The 22753-nt window shown below is 43.1% G+C and overlaps 1 protein-coding gene across 1 annotated transcript in view; it reads right to left on the reverse strand.

The window, feature by feature from the left end:
* CSMD1 (CUB and Sushi multiple domains 1) overlaps positions 1-22753 on the reverse strand; it is a 1753937-nt gene that overhangs the window by 357572 nt on the left and 1373612 nt on the right. Inside the window, exons 17-20 of the mRNA XM_060234944.1 lie at positions 21494-21681; positions 19363-19551; positions 9537-9653; positions 5074-5289 (exon numbers count right to left, since the gene is read on the reverse strand). Coding sequence (XP_060090927.1) covers positions 5074-5289; positions 9537-9653; positions 19363-19551; positions 21494-21681 — 710 coding nt within the window. The remainder of the gene's footprint in view (positions 1-5073; positions 5290-9536; positions 9654-19362; positions 19552-21493; positions 21682-22753) is intronic.

Below are 22753 nucleotides of genomic sequence, written 5' to 3' on the forward strand. Positions count from 1 at the left end.
GAGGAATAAACTCAGAGTACAGTGCCTTTGTAGTCAAAGAAAAATGGGTTTTTAAAAGTAGAACCGAGCATATATGTGGTGGATAAGAAATGCAAAAGGCACTGCTTTGCATGCTTAATGTATGATTTCCTCTTTGTGATATAGATTTCTATTACATTTGTCAGTTCAGTTTTTATTATTGCTACCCAAACTGCTATCTCAGCTCATAATAAATTCAAGGCCATCTCACTTCAGTAAATAATACCCATTTTGCAGAATACCATTCTACTTGCTGAACAAAGAATATTATTGCTGAGCCAAATTACTTAGTTAAAAGTCATATGAGTATGATAACAATATATTTTATAATATTTATAAGACTAGTACAGTCTTTTATCTACCTAATTAACAAAGCAAAACAAGGACTTGTCTGCAGAATGTACTGGATTGACTGTCAGACTAGGACTTGGGGTGATTTGGGTTCAAATCCTCATTCTGTTATAGAGTTTGACAGATAAATCTGGGCCAAACATTCTCTCTCAGCTGAGTTTATGACATTGTTGTGAGGATAAAATGGAGAAGAGGGATTCATATTCGTTACCTTGAGATCCATGGAAGAAGGGTGGGACAAAAATAAATATGTTTAAGTTTTTGAAAATCATTAATGCTCCTATTCTTGGGGATGTCCTGACAACAGCTATTTATTATCATGATTAAGGGTGGGGACAAATGTAAAAAAATGGGGTTGGATAGTCAGAAATTAAAAAAAAACATACAATAAACACACCTCTTATGGTCTGTACCAAAATCTTTTCGATATTTGGCTTAGTTTGCAGACAATCTCAATCTCTTCCAACATGCTGCCCCCATTCTCCTTCTTTTCACTAAAGCATACCTTCCTCCATCAGCAAAGAGGAAGAGCTGTTCCTCAAGCACAAGTGTTACCAGCAGAAAGTTTTCAGTGCAAAGATCCATGAGGATTGCATTTTCCTGAAGCAACAAGGGCCTAGAAGCTCTAGCAAGCCACTATTCTCAGTTATCTTTGTGCTGGAAACCAGTGATGAGCAGTTTCCAGCAGTTTTACCCCAGTTATACCTTTATTCCATAATTAATCCAGGGATCTCATTCCAGTGAGCAGAACCCAAATATTAAATAGAGAACATTTTCTTGGTATTATCTGTAGAAACAACATGTGAATCCATCTTTGGGAAAAGAGAAGGTTTTGCAAATTTCACTTTTGTAAGAAGTAAATTTAAAAAGTAACTATGAAATATTGCAACAAGTATGCATGGAAATTATCAAGCATTTTTGAAATTTTGAGAGTTTGAATTTTCAATCTGACATAAATTCCCTCCCATTTAAAATTAATGTTGGTAAATTAAGATGGCTAGTAGATGGAAATAGTTTAAAATTATTTATTCATTCAATCATCATAGCTGTCTGAAATGTCTCATGTTCACAAACACATATAAAAGGTCCACCACATCTCAGAAGATGCTCATGCAATCAGTTTAGCAATCATGGTGGGCACTTATACTAACACCCCCACACACACACACACACACCTGTGTTACATATTTTGCCAACGCAGTTAACAGGAAATAATTTTTGGAGAATGAATGCAGAGCAGAGTACATATTTAAGCAATTAACACTGTAATCCCAGAATTACACTCTAGGGTTACACAGCCCAACAGATTCATAAGCATATAATTTTCCTTTAGATATCACTGATTGAAAGCATCACATAAAAACAAAAAATTAAAAGGTTGTAGTTGTAATCTTATTATTCTGAACCATTAATTTTCTACTTCATTCCCCTCCCCTTTCTTCATGTGCTACTCCCTTTTTTCATTCAGTTGTGGCTTAATGCACTCACCATATTGACTCCATTTTACACTACTTGGTCTTCTGCAAGATTTCAGTCTTGTTCCAATAACTTTAGTTCTCCCTCTGAAGTAGCTATCAGTTCTGACTGCTTCTAAGTAACCAAAGGACTACATCTTCTTCTTTCAACTCTGCTGGTCGTTTAATCTCTTGACCCTGAATCAATTCTTTTATCTTTTTTTATAATATTACACAGAGTACATAACTCTGTATTATATCATCTTTATTCACATTGTTTCAAAAAGTACAAAATGGTCTCTTATGTGTTTCCAAAGGCTTTCCTGACAATTTTCCGTTCTTCTAATATGAATGAGATGCTGATTTGTTCATCTGTGCTGTATCCAAAGATCTTGTAAGCAATTACTGTTGGGCTCAGTGCAAAGATACTTGAGTGTAAAATGGCACTGGTACATGCAGTGTTAAGAGATAATTATGCCATTATTAATAATTGCTAGTAACCACTTTTACACAAATGATGTGTGGTAAACCTTTCTCTGATTCTGTTAGTCACTTATGGGTATGATTGGCCTCTTACATTCATGGAATAGTAGTCTGATCTGGTTACCCAAGTGGAAGACTTGTTTTAAAAGAGAAGTAGTGTCAGAAAGATTTCTTTGTATTTATCTGACATTCTTAAGAGTGCAGAAGTATACACAAGTGCAGTAAAATACAGGAGAGAGACAGATTGTGACTTTGTTATCAAGGCACTGGGGAAATACTTGTCTTAACACGAGAGGCACAATACACTGTAATCCAGTGACATATTGTTGAAAAGACTGGTGAAAATGCATTTTAAAAAAATATTCACTGGAACATGGCTCCATTGCCCAAACAATAGTACTCATGCTCCCATGCCCAAACCTTGACATTTGTAAGTGAGCCAGAAATGAATGGGGATGTCCCATGTCACAATGAACATCCTATTAAAAGCAATGCAAGACAGAGAGATGGGAGCCATGTCTGACTAAAAATCTGGGTATGTACCTGGTACTACAATCCTATGCAGTTACTCAATCCAAGCCAATTTAGTTCAATGGCATTATTCTGCCATAATTCTGCATAGGAGTGTTTTGTGAATGTAGGATCATGAATATGTATTGGTTGATTTTCAAAGAGATACTTCAAAGAATCACTTGAGTCACCCAGCCCAAAGGAGCAGGCTAGAACCAGGACAGTGATGTGGCAGGAAGAGGGGGCTTTTACACCACTCAATACCTTCTCCTTGAACCCAAAAGCCCCAGCAGGGAAATATGTGCATAACATGGGAGCTGACTACATGCAACTTCAAAATTATGCAAATAGCTCTCCACTGAGAACGTTCCAGCACAGGAAAAAGTGAAAGGGGGAGGCAGAAGCCCCCTCTTCCTCCCAAGCTGCTATACTGAGTTGAATTATTTCCTGCAGGTTTTAAAAGTGGCTTTTCCTGATGCTATTGTGTGACTGAGGTGAAAGTGATTTGGGTCGAGGGTCATTAAAAATGTATAATGTCGTTTGGCCCTGTAAGGGTGCAGTCAGACGTACCATTAGTGGCGACACAGCTCCATCTCGCTGATGGATTAAATGTGTTCGTTCAGACATCCACATCTGGCAATCGAGCGTCATCCAGGGTCATCCCGGCTTGCTGCGCCTCAATGTCGCATTAATTTGACAGCGCAGAAAGTCCGGTCTTTTTTCAAAAAAGTGGCACAAGATTGGCTTTTTCCTGTTTGGACAGCTCACACACGATACTGCCCCTTGGAATGTTTACTGCCCCTCCCACCTTTTTTTTTTTTTTAAAGCCCCAGCAGACATATGTATTGCCAGATCATCCGGGAATCTGAGGTGACGCTTCTGCTTCTCCAATCAACACAGGATCGGAAGGGGGGGGGCATTATCCCACTATTCAGAACAGGAAAAAAAATCTTTTTTTTCAATGTGGAGGATTTCCAGATATCATTGTCACTGCCAATTTCTAGGAAAGTAATTCCTGGCAGTTCCCTGGTTTCAATCAGCAACGTTAATTCCGGAAACTTTCCCCCCTCCCCCCCTGCCTCTGAAGCAACATTTGATTTCCCACCTCCAAACAGTTGGGCACATGTTCAATGGACCCCCCCCCCCCCCCCAGAAATCACCATCTGATCACGCATGCTCCAAGAAAAGAGTGTGATAGTATTGGATGTCTGATCGCTCAACAACAGAATGAGTCGCATTCTTTGATGCTTGTCTGAATGGCCCTGCATCGAATTAATATTCAGCAGTTCAAATTTGATCACTACACACCCGCTTTTAATGTGACGTGTGACCACACCCTAAGACAGGATAATGTGAGGACTGACTTGTGCTTTTGCAACATAGGCAAATCTGATCACCACATCCTCTTCACATAATCTTTATGTGCTAGGTCACTTGGAATCAAACATCAAAGAAGTCTTACAAAATGGTGCTGATGTAGTAATACTGAATAGATATGTTTCAAAAAGCCACCTTTAATAAAGGTTTCCAAATGGTCTACTGCATAGCATCTTAAAAAGAGTTTAGCAGTCAACTCTAACCAGAACACAGAACAATTAGAAACAATACAGACCCAACCGAAACACTCAATAAGTACAACAGCACTGGCTGCTGGTGCACATTACAATACACTAGGGCTACAAAAGGCCTATAAAAATGTGGAAGACCATGAGATATTTGATTCATCACATCAAAAACTGCATGCAGAAATTTAGTAGTAAATGTAAGATATCTTCAAAAATTGATCTAGGAACATTAACATTTATAAGCTGTCTAATTGACAGCTCTTATTTATTTATTTCATTTTTACTCTACTTTTTTTCCCTAACAGGGACCCAAAGTGGCTTATAACACTCCTCCATTCTCAGTTTTACCTTCATAAGAACCCTGTGAGGTAGGCTATGCAGACAGCATGAGACTGGCCCAAGATCAACCAGCAAGATGCCATGGCAGAGTAGGAATTTGAATCTGGGCTGGGTCCAGAGCAGCAGCTTGGGATGCACAGGAGATGCCCCAAATTGGGCCGTCTCAATAAAAACACAAACACAGACACATAGATTTTATCACTATAGTAATACCCTTTATCCTATTTCTACCAAACAGTAGATCTTACAGATTCCTTAAATAATTCATTTTTCAGTTCTGTTGAAAATAATTATTTGGGCAAATGATATGCATCTCAGTTCTAAAAATCATTTCTCAGGCCCTAATTTTTTACCTGAAAATGTTATATTGAAGCCTTCATAAGAAATTGAAAAATCGGAAATGAACCGAAGTTGGGCAGTGAAGTTTCCAAAGAGTCCAGCTTTAATGGCAGGAGGCAAGACTGACCCAGTTAATCTGGCAACAGGTTCTGTGAAGCTTCCATCTTCAGTGATGAGCAAATAGTCATGAGAACTCTCAAGGTGAAAGGTGTGGAAGATAAGCTGCACACCTTGAAAAAAGGAGTAAAGCATAAGATTTGGTTTTCTGGAAAGGAGCTTATTTATAACCTATTCTCCTGAAGAGTGCTACTTCACTCTAAAAAATACCTGCATGTTATACATATTATACAATAATGCAGAGTATATATATATATTTTATATATATAGTTTATTAAATCTGTAAAAATATGAATATACAACAAAATTTAGAAAACCATGAAAAAATTAAGAATTGAACCATTGACAATATAAATGCACAAAAGAGGAACAAATGAGGACTCACAGAGGAGGGGGAAAATCACATTTCTTCTCCCCTTACTCTCTTTCCTAAACTAGTCATCATTAACTTACCCCTTCTCTTCTTGGTCGCTATCATTACTCCACAGCCACTGAGTAAACTCTCCAGGGAATGAAAATTACAGTTTGTTGTGAGATTACTATTGAAAAGTGGGCAGGAAGCAGATGGAACAACATGTATGCCAGTCCAAAAGCCATGTGGCACCCCACAACAGCAGTATTGAATTTTTAACATTCACAGGTAGCTGCTGTGGGAATGGGGAAATTTTTTCTTTGCTAGCATCTTCTGCTAGTTTCTGGGCTTGCCAGCCCACAGGTCCTGGCAGGGGGTCTCCAGTTTTGCAGGCTCCACTCTGCTACCAGTCAGCTGGCTGGCAGGGGGAAGCCCCACCTCAACAGCCAGGATGTGCCTTTAGATCTCAGCAGGTTTAGAAGAAACCTGCAAACTCTTTGTTTTGGAATGTGTGTGTGTCTTTAAATCTCAGCAGGACCTAAAACTGCATTGGGTGGGCAGCAAAACCACATGGCTCTTCCCGGTGTGTGTGAGGGAGATTAAGACAGCACAGTGACTGAATTCATTTCAGAAGTCATATGGATACTAAAGAATTAACTGGAACCTGATTATGGGATGGAGGAAACTCCACCTCCACTCCACTCTATTATACTCTCATTTTCCTGTTAGTCTGAAATTGGTGGAAATACAGCAGATTGTTACATTCAGCAACTCTCATGAGTAAAGTGATTATCCCAAAGAGAGTACAGAAATGTGGACTTGCAAACTGTTTATTTTGGCTGCATTGTGAGTGTGTGTGTGTGTTCACATTCATTTAGCGGGAGTGCAGATGCTGTGGATGAGGAAATGAAGACTGTATTCAGGGGAACTGCACTGCTGTATATTTATTTATTTATTTATTTATTTTAGGGAATTGGAAAGTCTCCAAGCTCCACCACCAAAGCTCACAGATATTTTCAGAGTTTGACCTGGCAACCCTACTAGTGTCACACATCCTCTGCTCACCCTGCTCCCTTTTGACTTGTAGGACTTTTTTTTTGGTCACCAAGTCATTGCTGACTTATGGTAACTCCATAATATTTTTAAGGCAAGAGACAGTCAGAGGAGGTTTGTCACTGCCTGCCACTGAGTAGCAACTCTGGACTTCTTTGGTGATCTCCCCATCCAAGTACTAATCAAGGCCAACCTTCCAAGATCTGATGAGATCGCGTTAGCCTGGGCTATTCTAGTCAGGGCTGTAGGCCATATAAAAAGTAAAAGTAGTCCCCTGTGCAAGCCCCAAGTCATTACCGACTCATGGGGTGACGTCATATCATGACGTTTTCTTGGCAGACTTTTTACGGGGCCATATAGCTCACCATATAAAACAATGTCTATGGTGAGGTCAAGAAAGAGCCGTATCTGAAGTGTAAGAACAGATGCACAGAGAGAGAGAGAGTAAATTGTAGTTAAAACACAAAACAGTGGGCACATATATGGTGACCTTGAAAAATGACTATAATTCATACAGTATCCTAAAACAAGTTGATAGCATTCTTCGATGTATACATTGCCAAAGCTAGCCTACATCAGAAATTGTGTTTGTTTTCTGAAAGTCCTTGCTTTTGACCCCAGATTGCTACACAAGAATTCACATTTCATTTAAAAAAACTCATCCACGAAAGGAAAGAATAATAATAAGAGAACAAAGAAGGGCTAGGGGGAAAGGAAGGCTATACATTTCAAAGTTTCACTATCAGAAGAGCAAAACATCTATTTTAATACTCTGCTTTTAAAATCCTATTTCATTTCAATCCTTGAAGTTATCTAACTGAGCAAAAGAAAAACTCATACCAACTTATTTAGATAAATACCATACTGTTCAAGAATGCATTAAACTAGTGTGAAAATGCAGAAGGCAACCCCCCTTTCCAATTATTTTCCAAACACAGCTGAGACAAAGATCCTTTAATTGCTAGTATTGACTGGAGTCTAATAAGTATTTGTCTTTAACAAAACAAAGAAGTAGATTATTTAAAATGGCAGATAAATTACTGTTAAGCAAGGCATTTTGGTTTACGGTTAGAAAAAACGAATATTTCAGAGTCAACAAACTATCAGATTTCCTGATTTTGAATGCTCATTGCCTGTAAGGTCACTGAAAAAAAAAATGCCCTCTTGCATATGTTTGTTTGTTTAATTCAGTCTGAAATACTCATAACAGTTGGTAAAAGTGAGTGCATGATTCGTGTTCTGGAAGGTCTGTATCATAGAGAACCACAGAAACTTGCACAAGGGGGGACAAGGCAGCCATGATAAATTCACGTGGGGTTAGTGAAAGGGGAAAGAGAGAAACATACTATTTAGGGGTATAGTACATAGGCATGACTATAATGACAAGCAAAAAACATGGAAAGGTCTTTTATGTTGTGAGCCACCCTGAGCAGCAGGGAGGGCGGGATATAAATCAAATAACATAAAGTAAAGTAAAGTTTAACAGCAGCACCTTCTACAGCATTTTCACCACAGAAAATTAAGCTTGGAAGTTCAGAAACAGGTTCTATTGATAAAAGAGCAAATGTCTATATATTTATCTCATGCTGCCCTCTTTACCCTTCTATTTTATTTATTTATTTATTTATGATTTGTATCCCGCCCTTCCCACAAAAGTGGCCCTTCTAACTTTTGTCTGCTTAATTCAGACTAGTGGTGGTGGGGAATCTAATGTATTCTTTTGCAGGGCTTTTTTCTGAAAAAAAGAGCTGCCAGAACTCTAAAGAGGGAAATGGAGAAGAAATACATGGGTACCCTTCATGAACTTTTAAACTTTTTGTTGATAATTTTGTTTCTACAAAGAGGTTCCAAAACTCCATTCTGCCACATTCCCCCAGGCAAAAAAGCCCTGATATTTTGGAGTGTAACCATTTTCACAAAAACAAGTAACATACCATCAAGGTTAGCAAACAGATGTATCTATTTCTAAAAATCAATTGAGCTGGATCAAACTTTCAAATAGTACTACCTTTTCCAGGTGTTTCATCATTAATTTTATTAATTTGTTTAATTCAACAACCTAAACAAGATAATTTATTTACTAATCTGGCTTGTTAAGTGGCATGGCAGATTCAAATATTTCCTTTTCCTTTTGAAAATGGGGGGGGGGGGCGGGTTTAAGGTAAGATTTTCTGCAGGATTTTCCTGAAGAAATTATTCTTGGTATGGTCTTTCAGCTGTGTCCCCTTTCTCTTTGCCAAACTAGTCTAAGCCCACAGTAATATCTCTAACCAAATGAAACAGCAGGCCAGGAGCAGCTAGAACTTAAAGGTTTGATGCATCTTCTCTTTGGAAAAAAACATTTTATTCATAAAACAAAGAAAATGCTTCTGAGTCTCATTCTCTTTAAACTTTCCAAACAGTGACTCTTTAGTGCTTTGCTACTTCTTAAGAGCATAGAGAGTTCCAGGTCTCTTAAGGTACAGAAAGGGTGAGAATTGTTTAGCTATTGTTATCTATCTCTCAATTATTTGTCTCTACAGATAAAGACACTGGAACACCATGCACATAAAGGGAAGTGATGTAAACTTGATAATAAGTACAAGGCTGAGAATGGGACCTGTGGAAAATAGCTTGCCCTCTAGCCTCACATTTCTTAAACTTACACTAATTCCCTCTGGTAAAGATGGTGTGGAGGACCATAAAACCGTGTAAGGAATCCTGTAAACTTGAATGACTGAAACCCTCATAGGGAGTAAAAATAAAACTATTCACTTTCCCTTGATCTCTTCATCAAGCAGTCTGGATTGTTAGATAAATTTTGAATTTATGCCAGCAGTAGATGTGATCCTTTACTTTAACATTTTAAAAATGAATTTATTTAGTTTCCACGAGCCATTTTGAAGTTGAAAATCCTGTAAGATCATATAATGCTTTTTGAAGTTGAAAATCCTGTAAGATCATATAATGCTTTACCTTTGCCATGAGAAACTTCAATTGTCCATGTGCAGTTTAAAGAATTTGGATAAAAATCAGGGAACCCTGGAGATAATACAGTTCCACTTCTTGCATGAATATATCCACCACATAGAGCTAAACAAAGAAATGAAAGGGGGGGGGAGAGATAAGAGTTACTGATGTTCTGCTTTTTCAGTTATCATGGGGGGCACCATGACTTTTATCTTTTTAGGTATGTTTTTAATAACCAATATTGAATTTTTGGCAATTGTAACTTTTTAAACACACAAACACTGTTGATGCTTTACAAATAGTAGGTTCCTACTGAAAAACAGAAGTCGCAAATGTTATCTGAGCAAATGAATTGTGGTAATAAGCAGTGGTAATAAGATTGAAATACATGTACATCTGCATTAAGCTATACTCAAGAACTGCCAGTGAAAGTCTTGTTACCTTGGCAACTGGGAAGACAGTAAAGAATCTGACAACTATTCATCAACAACAACAAAAAAACTAGATTGCATGTATTTATTTGCCTGGGATCCCCCCCCCCCCCCAACTTAGAGGGGACAGTTAAGCAGGACATGGTGAGTATTTATATTTCCTTATTTTAAAATATACAATCAGTCATGCCCATTTTCTTAAAGCAACTTACAAAATTACAAAATCAGTTAATATAGACAAATACAGATAGAATACCAACTGAAGTATGACTGATATCTACACTAATTCAAACAATTCCATAGCCATCAGTGACTCTGAATGCCCAACAGAAGACTAAACACCACAGACAACATGTAAATATCATTATCTACATGTTTTGTGGAAAAGAGCTGATTTGCCTAACTTGAGGGCAAAAAGGTAACAAGGTCTGAGGACCTTCTCAAGCAGTTGGTTTCATAAAAATGGAGCCAGGACTAAAAACTGAAAAGCATTATGGAGGCCTACAACTGGCCAAAATATATATATATACCAATAGGACAGATGGATGCAGGGCCAGCTCTCCCACTAGGCAAACTAGGCCTAGGGTGCTGGGAGGGAGGGTGCCAAATTGGACTCCCCGCCTCCTGGTGCCCAAAACAAATGCCTAAATTTGCCTCTGCCACCACCGCTGCCGCTACCGCCAGCCCTCTTCCTTCCCTTCTGCCTTGCCACATACGCCCCCCAAGTGATCAGAGGAGCACACTGTGACAAGGATCAGCCCTAAAAGCTTCGAGGCAGACGGCATTTGAGCGTTCTTTGAAGAGAAAGCTGGAGGAGGCTTCGGTCTCCCCTCACTTCCAATTCTGGAAGGGGGGGAGAAGCCTCCTCCAGCACTCTCTTCAAAGAACTCTCAGATGCCGGCCACCTCGAAGCCGGTAGGAACGATCCTCATTGCAGCATGCTCCTCTGATTGATGGAAGGGGCATGACAGAGCGCTGCGCTGCAGAGGGAGGGCGGAAGGCGGTGGGGGGGGGCAATGGGCAGGGAGCCTTCCTGGGGCACCATGTGCCCTAGGGCCGGCTCTGATTGACGGGTGGTGTTGCTGGGCTAGTTTCTTTATTCCTTTACCGCGTTAAGCCGGTAGGGGGACGAGAGGAGTCGTAGCGTGAGGACCGCTTAGCGGTCCGTCGGTTTAGCGCTGCCTGAGTGTAGAGCTCCTTCCCGCTGTTGGGGCTCTTGTTAACCCCCCCTCCCTTCCTGCCGCTTCGATTTGGTGGCTGCGTGGGTTGTGGGCTTAGAGGGTGGCCTTTAGCTGTGGGGATTGTCTTACCCTCCCACCCCCTGGCTTCCAAGTTTGGCATTGAGCTGTGGGGATTGTCTTACCCTCCCAACCCCCGGCTGACTTTCAAGTTTGGCTGGTGGGGCGCAGCGTGGTTTGGGCAGTGTGTTAGTGCGGTGGCTGGTCGAATAGCCCTGCACCTCGTGGCAGGCTTGGATAGCAGTCACCCTCCCCACACCCCTCACAAAATTTTTGGGACGTTGCCCTCTTAGGGCAAGGGTATAGGTAAATCAAGGTACCTGCTGAGCGTGGGGTGACGCGCAGACTTCTTAGTAGGCCAGTAGGTCTGGGTGGTGTTCTTAGGTTGAATTTGTAACTATGGGGCCTAAAAAGGGACTGGGCCCTTCGAAGGGAAAGCAGCCTGCGAAAAAGCCAACGAAGAGACCCAGTCCAGCGGAGCCCCCGGCTGAGGAATGGGATGATGCTTGCACCCGCCAAGCGATTCTTGATAGCTTGGAGACTTTGGAGGGGGAAAGAGGCGTCGCCGGTCCTTCACGGCGCGTGTCAGGTCTGACGGGAAGCGGTAGGGCGGCAACCATCGCTTTTCAGAGGGAGGTTCTCGCTCGTTTATCTGCCTTACAGGGCGGCAATGATGGCGATGCGTCGGACCAGGTCGCTCCAGAGGAGGAACAAGGTCGGGAGCCGGAAGAGGTGGCGGTGGTTCCGCTTGAGCAGGAAGGTAGGTGGCCGCCTCAGTCTCGGGGGACGGTTTGGCCATGGGGCCCGGGGCTGGTACATCGGTGCCCGCACAGGGGTTGGGGTTTCTGCATGTAGCAGGAGGGCCCTCCTCGAGTCAGCAGCCATCGTTGGGGTGGTCACCTTTCTTGTCTCCCTCACCTGGGCAAGTAGGTGCGGGGTCTTCTTGGTCATCTTTGCCACTCGCGGCGGGACAGCCTGGCGGACCTGGGGTTGTGTTGGGTCACATAGCCGGGGGTGTCCTTCCTTGGGGAGGCCAGTTAGCTGCTCCGGCTACTGCACCTTGGTCCACACAGCAGTGGGGTGGGCTGGGGTTTCCACCGCACCCTTCTTTTTCGTATGCTTCGGTTCCGTTCCACGCTATCCCTTTTGGCGACTCAGCTATGCCATTAGGCGACCACCTTATGGTGGCAACTAGAGAAAAGATCTTGAGGGGCGAATACATCGACGTATTCAGCTTGTTGTACCGGGAGCTAGAGAAGAAGCCAAAGAGGAGATGGACGAAAGGACAAAGAAAAGCTTAAGAGGAGAAAAGTTGACAGGTCTTGGTCGAACTGGTTGCCAGGGTTTTTGATTTATGCGGGGGGTAATTACTAGGGCCCAGCCTTGGAGGGCCGCCCCGCTTTTTCAGTATTGCAATATTATTTATCGCGCCTATAGTGATTTTGTGGGCAGAGCGTGGCTCCAATATGATGAGGCGTTCCGCATGAGGGCAGCGGTTAATCCCGGGTTGCCGTGGGATCAAATCAGCCAACAGCTCTGGTTGCAACTGATGGCTCCCGCAAAGCCTAATGCGGGCGATAGATCTGACAGCGGTCACATCGTCCAAAAAACGACTCATCCTGCCGTTACCCGCACACCCGCGGGGCAGCCAGTTCAACCTCGGCTGCTTTGCTGGGAGTTTACCTCCCAAGGGGCGTGCGCCAGAAAAGCATGTAAATATCGGCATGAATGTCCGGTGTGCGGGGGACCCCATGCTTTTACAGCATGTAATAGGTCGAAGCCCAAAGGGGGCTTCAAGAGGCCGGGAGATCCCAATCAACCACCTGGTAAAGGGCCCCAGCCCCATCAGAACGGCGGTGCTCAGTAAGCTGTTGCTAAATTATCCGCGTTTGGATGATAGGCGTTATTTGTTAGATGGTTTTACGTTTGGGTTTCGGATTCCTTACTTGGGCCCGTGAACCCCCTTTTTGTGTTCTAACTTGAAGTCGGTTAAAGGCTTAGAACACGTGGTGCGAGGTAAAATTAAGAAGGAATGCACAGAAGGCCGTGTTTTGGGTCCCTTTACGGAGCCACCTGTGCCTAATTTGAGGGTCTCCCCTCTTGGGGTGGTGCCAAAAAAGGCCAAGGGTGAGTACCGGCTGATACATCATTTATCATACCCAAGGGGCCAGTCGGTTAACGATGCCATTCCAGAGGAGTTGTGTTCGGTCAGGTACACCTCCTTTGACCGGGCAGTGCGAATAGTTCGCCACTGTGGGGTAGGCGCGGAGCTCGCTAAATGCGACATTAAGTCGGCCTTTAGGTTGCTGCCCGTGCACCCGGACGATTTCGAGTTGTTGGGGTTTTGTTTTGAAGGCAGTTTTTATATGGACCGGGCCCTCCCTATGGGGTGTTCAGTCTCCTGTTCGGCCTTCGAGCGGTTTAGTACGTTTCTCGAGTGGGCATTGCAGTTTAGGACAGGTATGCGGGATACGGCGCACTACCCTGATGACTTCCTGTTCGTGGGCCCCGCGGGTTCTGGCCAATGCGCTTATCTGCTCAGGTCTTTTGAGCTATTGGTGGCCGAGCTGGGAGTGCCGTTGGCAGTGGAAAAGACGGAGGGCCCCTCGACCGTTTTGACTTTTTTAGGTATAGAGCTGGACACCGTACAGCAGTCTTCACGGTTGTCGCAGGATAAGTTGCGTGGCTTGCGTGAAAGGGTGGCTGTAATGATGGGAAGGAAGAAAGTTTCGCTGCTTGAGCTCCAACAGCTAGTTGGCCACCTGAACTTTGCGTGTAAGGTGGTGGCGCCCGGCAGGGCGTTTTTGAGGCAATTTTGTGACGGCATGACTGCGTTGCGCTTGCCTCACCACGTTACTCGGGTAACTAGGTGCATGCGGGATGACTTGCAGGTTTGGGAGAACTTTTTTCAGCATTTCAATGGGACATCTTTTTGGCGGGAGGTTATGCTTTTGGAAGCTGAATTGCAGATTGTCTCTGATGCTGCGGGCACCACCAGGTTTGGTGTGTATTTCCGGGCACAGTGGTGTGCTGAACCTTGGCCAGCCGAGTGGCGGATCTCTGATTTGATTCGTAACTTGGCATTTTTGGAGTTCTTCCCTATTGTGGTTGCAGTTTTTATTTGGGGGAGCTCTTTGGCCAACCATACGGTGCACTTTTGGTGCGACAATATGGCGGTTGTCCATGTTGTCAATAATCTTACTTCCAGGTCCCCTCCAGTTACGAGTTTGGTTAGGCGTTTTACGTTATGCTGCTTAGAACTGAATGTGCTGTTTGCCGCCCGGCATGTACCGGGCTCTAGTAATGGTGTGGCGGATGCTCTGTCTCGCCAACAGATGGAGCAGTTCCAGCAGCTCACCACAGAGGCCGACAGTTATCCAGTGCCCATGCCGGCAGAGCTGTGGCAAATTGGAAGGAGGAAGTGAGCCGGGCCATTCAACTTGCAATTGCACCCAGTATGAGGAGGTCGTATGATCGGGTGGCAAGGCAATTTTCGTTGTTTAGAGCAGGCGCCAGGCTGGAGGAGACCTGGCCTGTCCCAGTCAAGCAGCTGCTCCAATTTTGCGTTTGGCAGAAGGATCGTGGTCTGTCCATGAAGTCCATCAAGGGTCAGCTCGCTGGGTTGGCTTTTACCAGCAGGTCGCGCGGGTACTCAGAGGGCACCAAGGACTTACGGATTTCCAAAATGTTGGAAGGGTGGTCCCGGGAGGCAAGCCGCCTGGTCGATAGCAGGCTCCCAATTTCGCCCTCTATTTTGCAGGGACTCCACTCCACCTGGGCTTAAGTTTGTGTATCGAGTTATGAGCAGGTTCTTTTTCACGCCGCGGCTTTGACGGCGTTTTTGGGGCGTTGCGGGTACCTGAGCTGGTTGCAGGTTCTCGCACCAATGTTTCGGACAGGGCCCTGCGGGTGGGTGATGTTATGCTTGAGAAGGGGCAGGCGGTCATTCGAGTCCGCCGGTCTAAAACCGACCAAAAACAGAAGGGTTGCGTGATTACGCTGGGCCCCTGTGTTGAGGAGGAGTTGTGCCCGGTGCAGGCCTTGGCGCTATATCTGGAAATGTGGGGAACGGCTCAGGGCCTGCTATTCTGCCATGAGGACTCCTCCTCTCTTTCCAAGTTTCAGTTTTGGGCAGTCACCACCCGGGCCCTAGAAAAGTTGGGACTCGGGGGTGCAAAGTTTGGCACTCACTCTTTTCGCATAGGCGCAGCATCTACGGCTGCGGCTATGGGCTATGAAGGTGATGTCATTCGCCGAGTGGGCCGTTGGAAGTCTCGGGCCTTTCGAACCTATATCCGGCCTCTGGTTTCGTAAGGCACGACAGTGGGGTTTCTTCTATTATGTTATGGTTATGGTTATTAAAGTTTTTGAATTTGCTATTTCTTTCTTAGGTGCTGTGGCTGGCCCGAAAAGGAGGAGGATCCTTATTTGCGGCCACAGTATTGTCTTCTGGGCAGCACATCAGGCACGTCGGATGCCAGGAGGATCTCAGTTGGGCCTGAGCGAGCAGGCCACAATTGAGTGGCAGGGCCGGCGGGGCATGAAGTGGGTGGGCCTCCTCTTGCTTCTGTTTAAGGAGAGGAGGGGCCCGCCGCCGCACATCTTGGTGATTCACCTGGGGGAGAATGATTTGGGCCTAATGAAGGGTAAGGCCCTATCAATTCAGGCCCAGGATGACATCACCCTGATTAAGCAAAGATGGCCAAGCGTCCTCGTCTTGTGGTCGGCCATGTTGCCGCGCTGGGTGTAGCGGGCAGCTTGGGACCCAGAGGGCTTGGAGCAGGCCAGAAGGAAAGTCAATAGGGCCTTATGTATTGTCATGGAGGCAGGGCTCAGAGTTTACGTGCCCCACCCAGCCATCAGGGCCAAGTATACGGATTTGTACAGGCCTGATGGCGTTCACTTGTCGATAAAGGGCAACAAGGCCTTTTTGGCTGATTTGAGGCATGGGCTGGAACATGTTCTGTTTAGTGGGGGGTCAGTGGCCTAAGCAGAGGCTTGGTGCTGTCCTTGGCGGTTTTACCGTTGGGAACATGTTCTTTTGGGGGCATTTGGTGAGTTTGCATGGCAACGCACCTTTGGGGGTGTAAGGCGTACCTGGGGGACCTAAGCTGCACGGCTCAAGGTTGGCTCCAGGGAGCCTGGTGATCCAGTCACTAGGGAGTGGTCCACAGCCCAGGCTGCATGGCTCGGGTGAGTGTGAGCTGGATCTAGTGCGTGGCCGGCCGGTTTTGAGCCGTTGGGTCGGCTCACTCCCGAGACCCAGGGCTCAGCCTGTTTCAGGTTGGGGAGGTGGTCTGTGTTTTGACCCCTGGCTCAACCTGGCCCCATGTTTTCCCATTGCCGTTAATTTAAATAAAGTGGCCCTTTATCCCATATCATTGTCTGTCTCTTTATTCCGAATGGGGGGGGGCAATCTTGGGGTTCCCAAATTTGTAGAACATTCTCATCCAGCTGCTCCAGCTGCTTCATTGCTGTTGAATGTCTGAACATCCTAAATTATAAAACTTACATCTCATAATAAAGATAGCAGCGATTTTCAGAACTATACATATTATTCAGTACTTAAGATTGCACTGACATTGCAATCTTAAGCAGAGTTACACCCTTCTAAATTCAATTATTTCAATGGACTTATACCCTTCTATCTCTGTTTAGGATTGTGCTGCATATTTTATGGGCTCTAAATAAAACAGAAAGAAAATGCAGTGTATCAATAAAACTATCTCAAGAACTATAGTTCAGCACTTTGAAGATATCACCATAAGCAAAAATCTCATCTTCTCTTTGTCTGAAATCTATATGCCTTGATCAGAAGCATATAGAAAGCTGCAATTTTCAGGAATTCTAAAAAAGAACATTACTCTGTTCCTCCTTATTAATCATAAAATCCCTCATATTCCTTTGGATGGAAAAATTTTAGGTCAATATATATGTTTAGTTTGGTCTATAGTTTAACCATTTCTTCTACACACCATGTCCAAACTGTTGGCTGCCCAAGAGGCTATTCAGAAAGCCAGGAAGAAGAAAGAGGGCTGCACCAAGGCAAAACAAAGAGGATGAAGCTGTACTAGTTGTTTCTTCATCTTCTTTTTATTCAGAAAACCATCATAATGGAATATGTTGAATGCCACAGGAGGATTTAGGAGATGCAAGTTTAAATCACTACAATGCTACTGGATGACTTTAAGCCAGTTATTCTCTCTCAGACTATTTTACTACACAATTTTTTGTGAGGAGATAACAATGTATCCCTGAGTTTCTTTAGAAAGGCTAAGACACAATCTTCTATATATAAATGGATAGGAATGGGCACAGACCTGAGCCCAAACTAAAGTCCAGACTAGACTTTGCCCAGTTCAGAACTCACGAGCTGAAGTTTGGGGAAGGTGTCTTCCCCTAAACATTCACTGAGTTTTTTTGCTTGATTCAGCTTGCTATTTGGCACACCACTTCCAGACCCCGCACCTGGCATACCTGCACCATCTTTAAGTGATGTAAATGTGCTCATGTCACTTCTAGGTAATGTGTGTGTGCTGGGGGGCAGGGACTGACACCACCCAGAAAATGACACAAGCATATCAGGGGGCCAACATGCTTTTGTCACTTCCAGATGATGTAGACACCACCCGTACCAGTTAGGGCATTTTTTTGTTGTTGTTGTTCAGTGGGTTGGTTCAGGGTTCATTCCAGGACCACCCTGTTCACAAGCCCCAGACCAACTCAGGCTTTCCTGTTCTGTGCCCATACCTATAAATAAATATCAAGTAACTAATGGATTTTTAAATACAGTATTCTATAGAAATATGAGAGTCTTGGTGTTTATCAGGGACATTTTGGAGATATTCAACACCATTGACATCATTGATCATTTTGGCCACCTCTCCAGACAGGGAGCTCATGGTTCCACACTCTACCAATTTCAGTTCTACATGGAAGGAAGGCTAGAAAATATTACTGAGGGATTTCAGTTCTCCATCATGCTATCTGAAAGCCAGTTTGGTGTAGCGGTTAAGTGCATGGATTCTTATCTGGGAGAACCAGGTTTGATTCCCCACTCCTCCACTTGCACCTGCTGGAATGGCCTTGGGTCAGCCATAGCTCTCATAGGAGTTGTCCATGAAAAGGCAGCTGCTGTAAGAGCTCTATCAGCCCCACCTACCTCACAGGGCGTCTGTTGTGGGGGGGGGAGGTAAAGGAGATTGTGACCGCTCTGAGACTCTCAGGTTCAGAGTATAGGGAGGGATATAAATCCAATATCTTCTTCTTAGTGTTATGTGGTTCTACCTTGACCCCCATGTAAATCCAGATAAGATACAGGTACTTCTGTCAAACATATTACTCATTTTGACCTTGATTTTGCATGTTTGGATGGTATCTATGGAATTAAGCACCTTTCATCAACCTAGTCCATTGTGCTAGATGTGCTTCTGCTTGGCCAGAAATAGAATTCTCATAATTATGCATACTCTAGTAAGATATAAATATAGCATGTAGTATATGAGACCATTTGAAAATTTCAGCTGGTTTAGACTACAGGGGCTTTTTTGTTAACTGAGATCATTTGGTCTGATAATCTTGCTATCAGTATAAAATTCACTGTTTTCCAGATTTACTTCCTGATGCAGTTCAGAGGGCTGGATTTAAATTTACCTAAAGAATGTCCAAGAACTGTGCTATTGGATTTGGTTCCTTGTGGATGAGCAAAGTGCACTGGAAACTTTATAATATTTGCTTTAAAAAACAGATGTGGGCCATCGATGGAGGTAAAAGCCCTTATAGGATAGCAGGTTCACCATGCCTACATCAAATCCCCAGAGAAAGAGAGGGAGCCAGAGCCTTGCACTACTCAGTGCTCCAGTTCCAGCTTTCATAATATTTTCTTCTTTTTCTCTCTGTCTCTTCCAAACCTACCATTTCCCACACATACTCAGGTAGAAGGGGTCACCTACTCCAAGTTCTCATTCATGATATTAACAGTCAGCGTTAATTTTATCTTGTGACAAACTTTCAATGAGTAAACATCTATAACTATAAAAGGACATTTACATCTTATTGTCAAAGACCCTGGTTCCTACTAAATATTAATTTAGGCAAATGCAGGTGTTATACTTGCATAACATATTCAGACAGCAATCTCATGACAGTATGCACCATCCTTACCATCACAGCTAGGAAGAGCGTGATTCCACTGGTGGTTTCTTTCACACACAAGAGGTTCGTCATCACTGAGGGTATAACCTGGATCACAGCTAAATGTTACTGTAGATCGAATACTGAAATTATTGCCATGGCGATGCCCATTCACAGGAATTCCTGGGTCAAGACAGGAATCTGATTCTAAAGTAACACCTGGAGGGAAGGAAGTGAGAAAGATAGAAGCCAGTTGCAAATAAAGACAAAAATTGAATTAGCACTCAAAACAAAGCCCCCTCCCCCTTTTTTTTTTGCTTTGGGAAGCAAAATTTAAAAGAGAAAAATAAAGGAAAAATATATCTTTGTTACAACCTGTTCATGTAATCAGTGGTCCAAAAAGACGAAGAAGATGATATTAGATTTATATCCCACCCTCCACTCCGAAGAGTCTCAGAGCAGCTCACAATCTCCTTTACCTTCCTCCCCCACAACAGACACCCTGTGAGGTGGGTGGGGCTGCAGAGGGCTCTCACAGCAGCTACCTTTTCAAGGACAACTTCTGCCAGAGCTATGGCTGACCCAAGGCTATGCTAGCAGGTGCAAATGGATGAGTGGGGAATCAAACCCAGTTTTCCCAGATAAGAGTCTGCACACTTAACCACTACACCAAACTGGCTAAAGAAGAATTAGAAACCTCAATATAGACAGCAAAGAGAGGAATTTTTCATAAGTTCTAAGTATACCCAATAGATGTCATGATAATTTATTGTCCATTTTTTATTCCTTAAATTGTTTGTATAGCTGTATTTTACCCTCTATATGTGATCTGCTCACATTTCTATAATGCTGGGGCACTTCTCCAGTTTCTTTTAACCAGGCGCTTGGAATGGTAATGAGAATGGTATCTTCCATAGACTGCAGATCTTGCTCTTTTAACATCTTCCTGCCTCCCAACTGTGAATTTAGAGCATATTCTGAGCCTGGACAGCTGTCAGCCTTTGGGTAAGCCCAACAATTGGTGTAATCTTTCTTAAACAGCCAATGATCATGACTCCCCCAGATTTTCCCTGTTTGGGGGGGAAATCAAACTCTAACTCAGTGTATCCAAAGATTAAGGTTCACTAGGTTAAAACCATGTGAGAATAACCTGCAGTTGGTCAGGGAAAGAGGCTACATCATATCAAATAAATCAAAGTTCACTTGTACTAATTGCAGATGAAAACAATTTAAATTGATTGCAGGTAAATTAATGTGTTAGATTCTACCCATCTACTCTGGAGAAAGAGTTGCTGGAAGAAGGCAGCACATACTTCGCTGAGTGGAATTCTGGGATTCAACCTATTAATTTTTATAGCAGGATATGGAATAAGTTTAGAAGAGACATGCAAATGAAGACAAAAGTTATAACCTTTACCATTGACTGTATTTAGTGATGCAAATTATCAGAAAATATTTGCCTGAGTAAACGGATAGTCAATCAGTGCAACAAGAGCCAACACATCATGTTACCAGTAGTGAACTACTACTTAGAAGTGAAGCTTTGACATGGTATAATTTCAAAAAGCAATGCTATGCTTTGGAGCTTTACGTAGACTTTATGTAAAATGTCATATCATTTTACAGGGATTACTGCTTAAACAAACACCAATCATTTTTGAGGAACAGAAACTAAACTGAAACAAACAAACATACCCACTATGCTGAGTACCATGGGATATGCATAAACAGAAGTCACATAAAATGAAAGCATAAGTAAGGTGGTGGATTAGGTGAAGACAAGCAAAAAAAGCTGGCTGGATTCAACCTTATATTTGTATTTGAATCAGTGTGTGGATTATTCCTTTCCTTTTTCAGTTAGCTTTTCCAACACTCAGTTTGGTCACTGACAAATTATGGTTTGGCTGGCAGGAATATGTTGAATGATACATTCTTTCCTCAATTCACTTTTTGTGCTGTAAATGAGGAAATGGTGGCAGAGGGGGCAGTGAGATGCCTCCCATAAATCCTTGTGGGTTGCCACTCGTAGTACCTAATTATCACAGAGAATGACTTCATTACACGTTTCTCCAGTTCCCAGGACAATGCTAGTCAAAGTTCACATTCCCACCAAATATTTAATTAGAACATTTTAATTAGGGGAGGAAACCCCAAAACTTACTCTCATAGTGAATTAAGAAGCCAACACTGGAACGACTATTATCAGTGGTAAACAACAGGTACATATAATTGCCAGTACTAATAAGAAATTGTGGTGCTTGAGTACCATGGTATTCTCCTATTAATGGAGATGAACTAGCTGGGCCATCTCTGACTTCCAATGTATCATAATTTACTTCTGTCTGAAATCTGTAAAAGCAGGGAAAAAAGAAAAAAAATGGTGAATACAGTTCATCAGGTCAAATATTGGGATTTTTAAAAGTCAGACATTTTTTGGTAGGTCCTCTGGAACATTTTCCTTTTGGTTACATATAGTGATAATGTGGTAAAATTCATACTTTGTTTGTATGCACAAGGTCCCACATTCAATCTGCAGCATCTCGAGCTAAGAGATAGCAGGAGAGGAGTGAGGAAATTACTTTGCTTGAGGTCACTGCTAGTCAGAGCAGATAATAGTCTGCCTCAGTATAAGCTTCATATGGAACAATGTAGGAAGGACATGATGCAGCAGCTCCACGGCCATTAAGGTAATGACAGAGAAGGTCCTTAAATCTTTTTCTTAACTCTTTCATATTTACTTTGTTGATTTTACCATTTGCCAGTAGTAGTGAAGCCTTAGCTGCTAAATCATGGTCATAGACAGTACTCAAAAGTAAAGAGTAGAAAGAGGAGCACAGAATGACTGTGATTCTTCCAGGGTTACACCTACCAGGTCAGCAGCATGCTTGGGGTTAGAACCAGGGTCTTTTCCCCCCCATCAGTTCCAGTCTAATTCCCCATCCCTTGAGAAACAGTGCATCTCAGTATAACTTCAGATTCACATAAATTGGCCAAGCATGAAATCATTCAGTATGGGTTACTTCCTCATCAAATACATTTGGTTCCACAATTTTGTGGCTTGGCATAGCGACAGTTTTGACTGATATGCAACACAGAATAATTGTGCCTAAATATTTGTACATACATCTGACAGCCTTTTGAACTAGAAAACTATAGACCTTTTAACACAGTTTGTATGATAGTCTCCCTCACCCCCATACAAAGACACTGACACAGATATTAAAAGAATTCACGTAGAAACAAAACATTTTCATTACAGCTGGACCAGCTAAGGGAGGGGGAACTTCTGCTATTAAATGAATGAGACTTTTCACAGCTACTATGGAGCACATTAATTTGGTCTTAAAAGATACAGAATAGCTGCAAAAGACTAGTATACACATCCAGGGCAGAACAGCACTTTGGAACAGAACTTTCTGCT

The sequence above is a fragment of the Heteronotia binoei genome, chromosome 1 (genome assembly GCF_032191835.1).
Source record: "Heteronotia binoei isolate CCM8104 ecotype False Entrance Well chromosome 1, APGP_CSIRO_Hbin_v1, whole genome shotgun sequence".
Taxonomy (NCBI): Eukaryota; Metazoa; Chordata; class Lepidosauria; order Squamata; family Gekkonidae; genus Heteronotia; species Heteronotia binoei.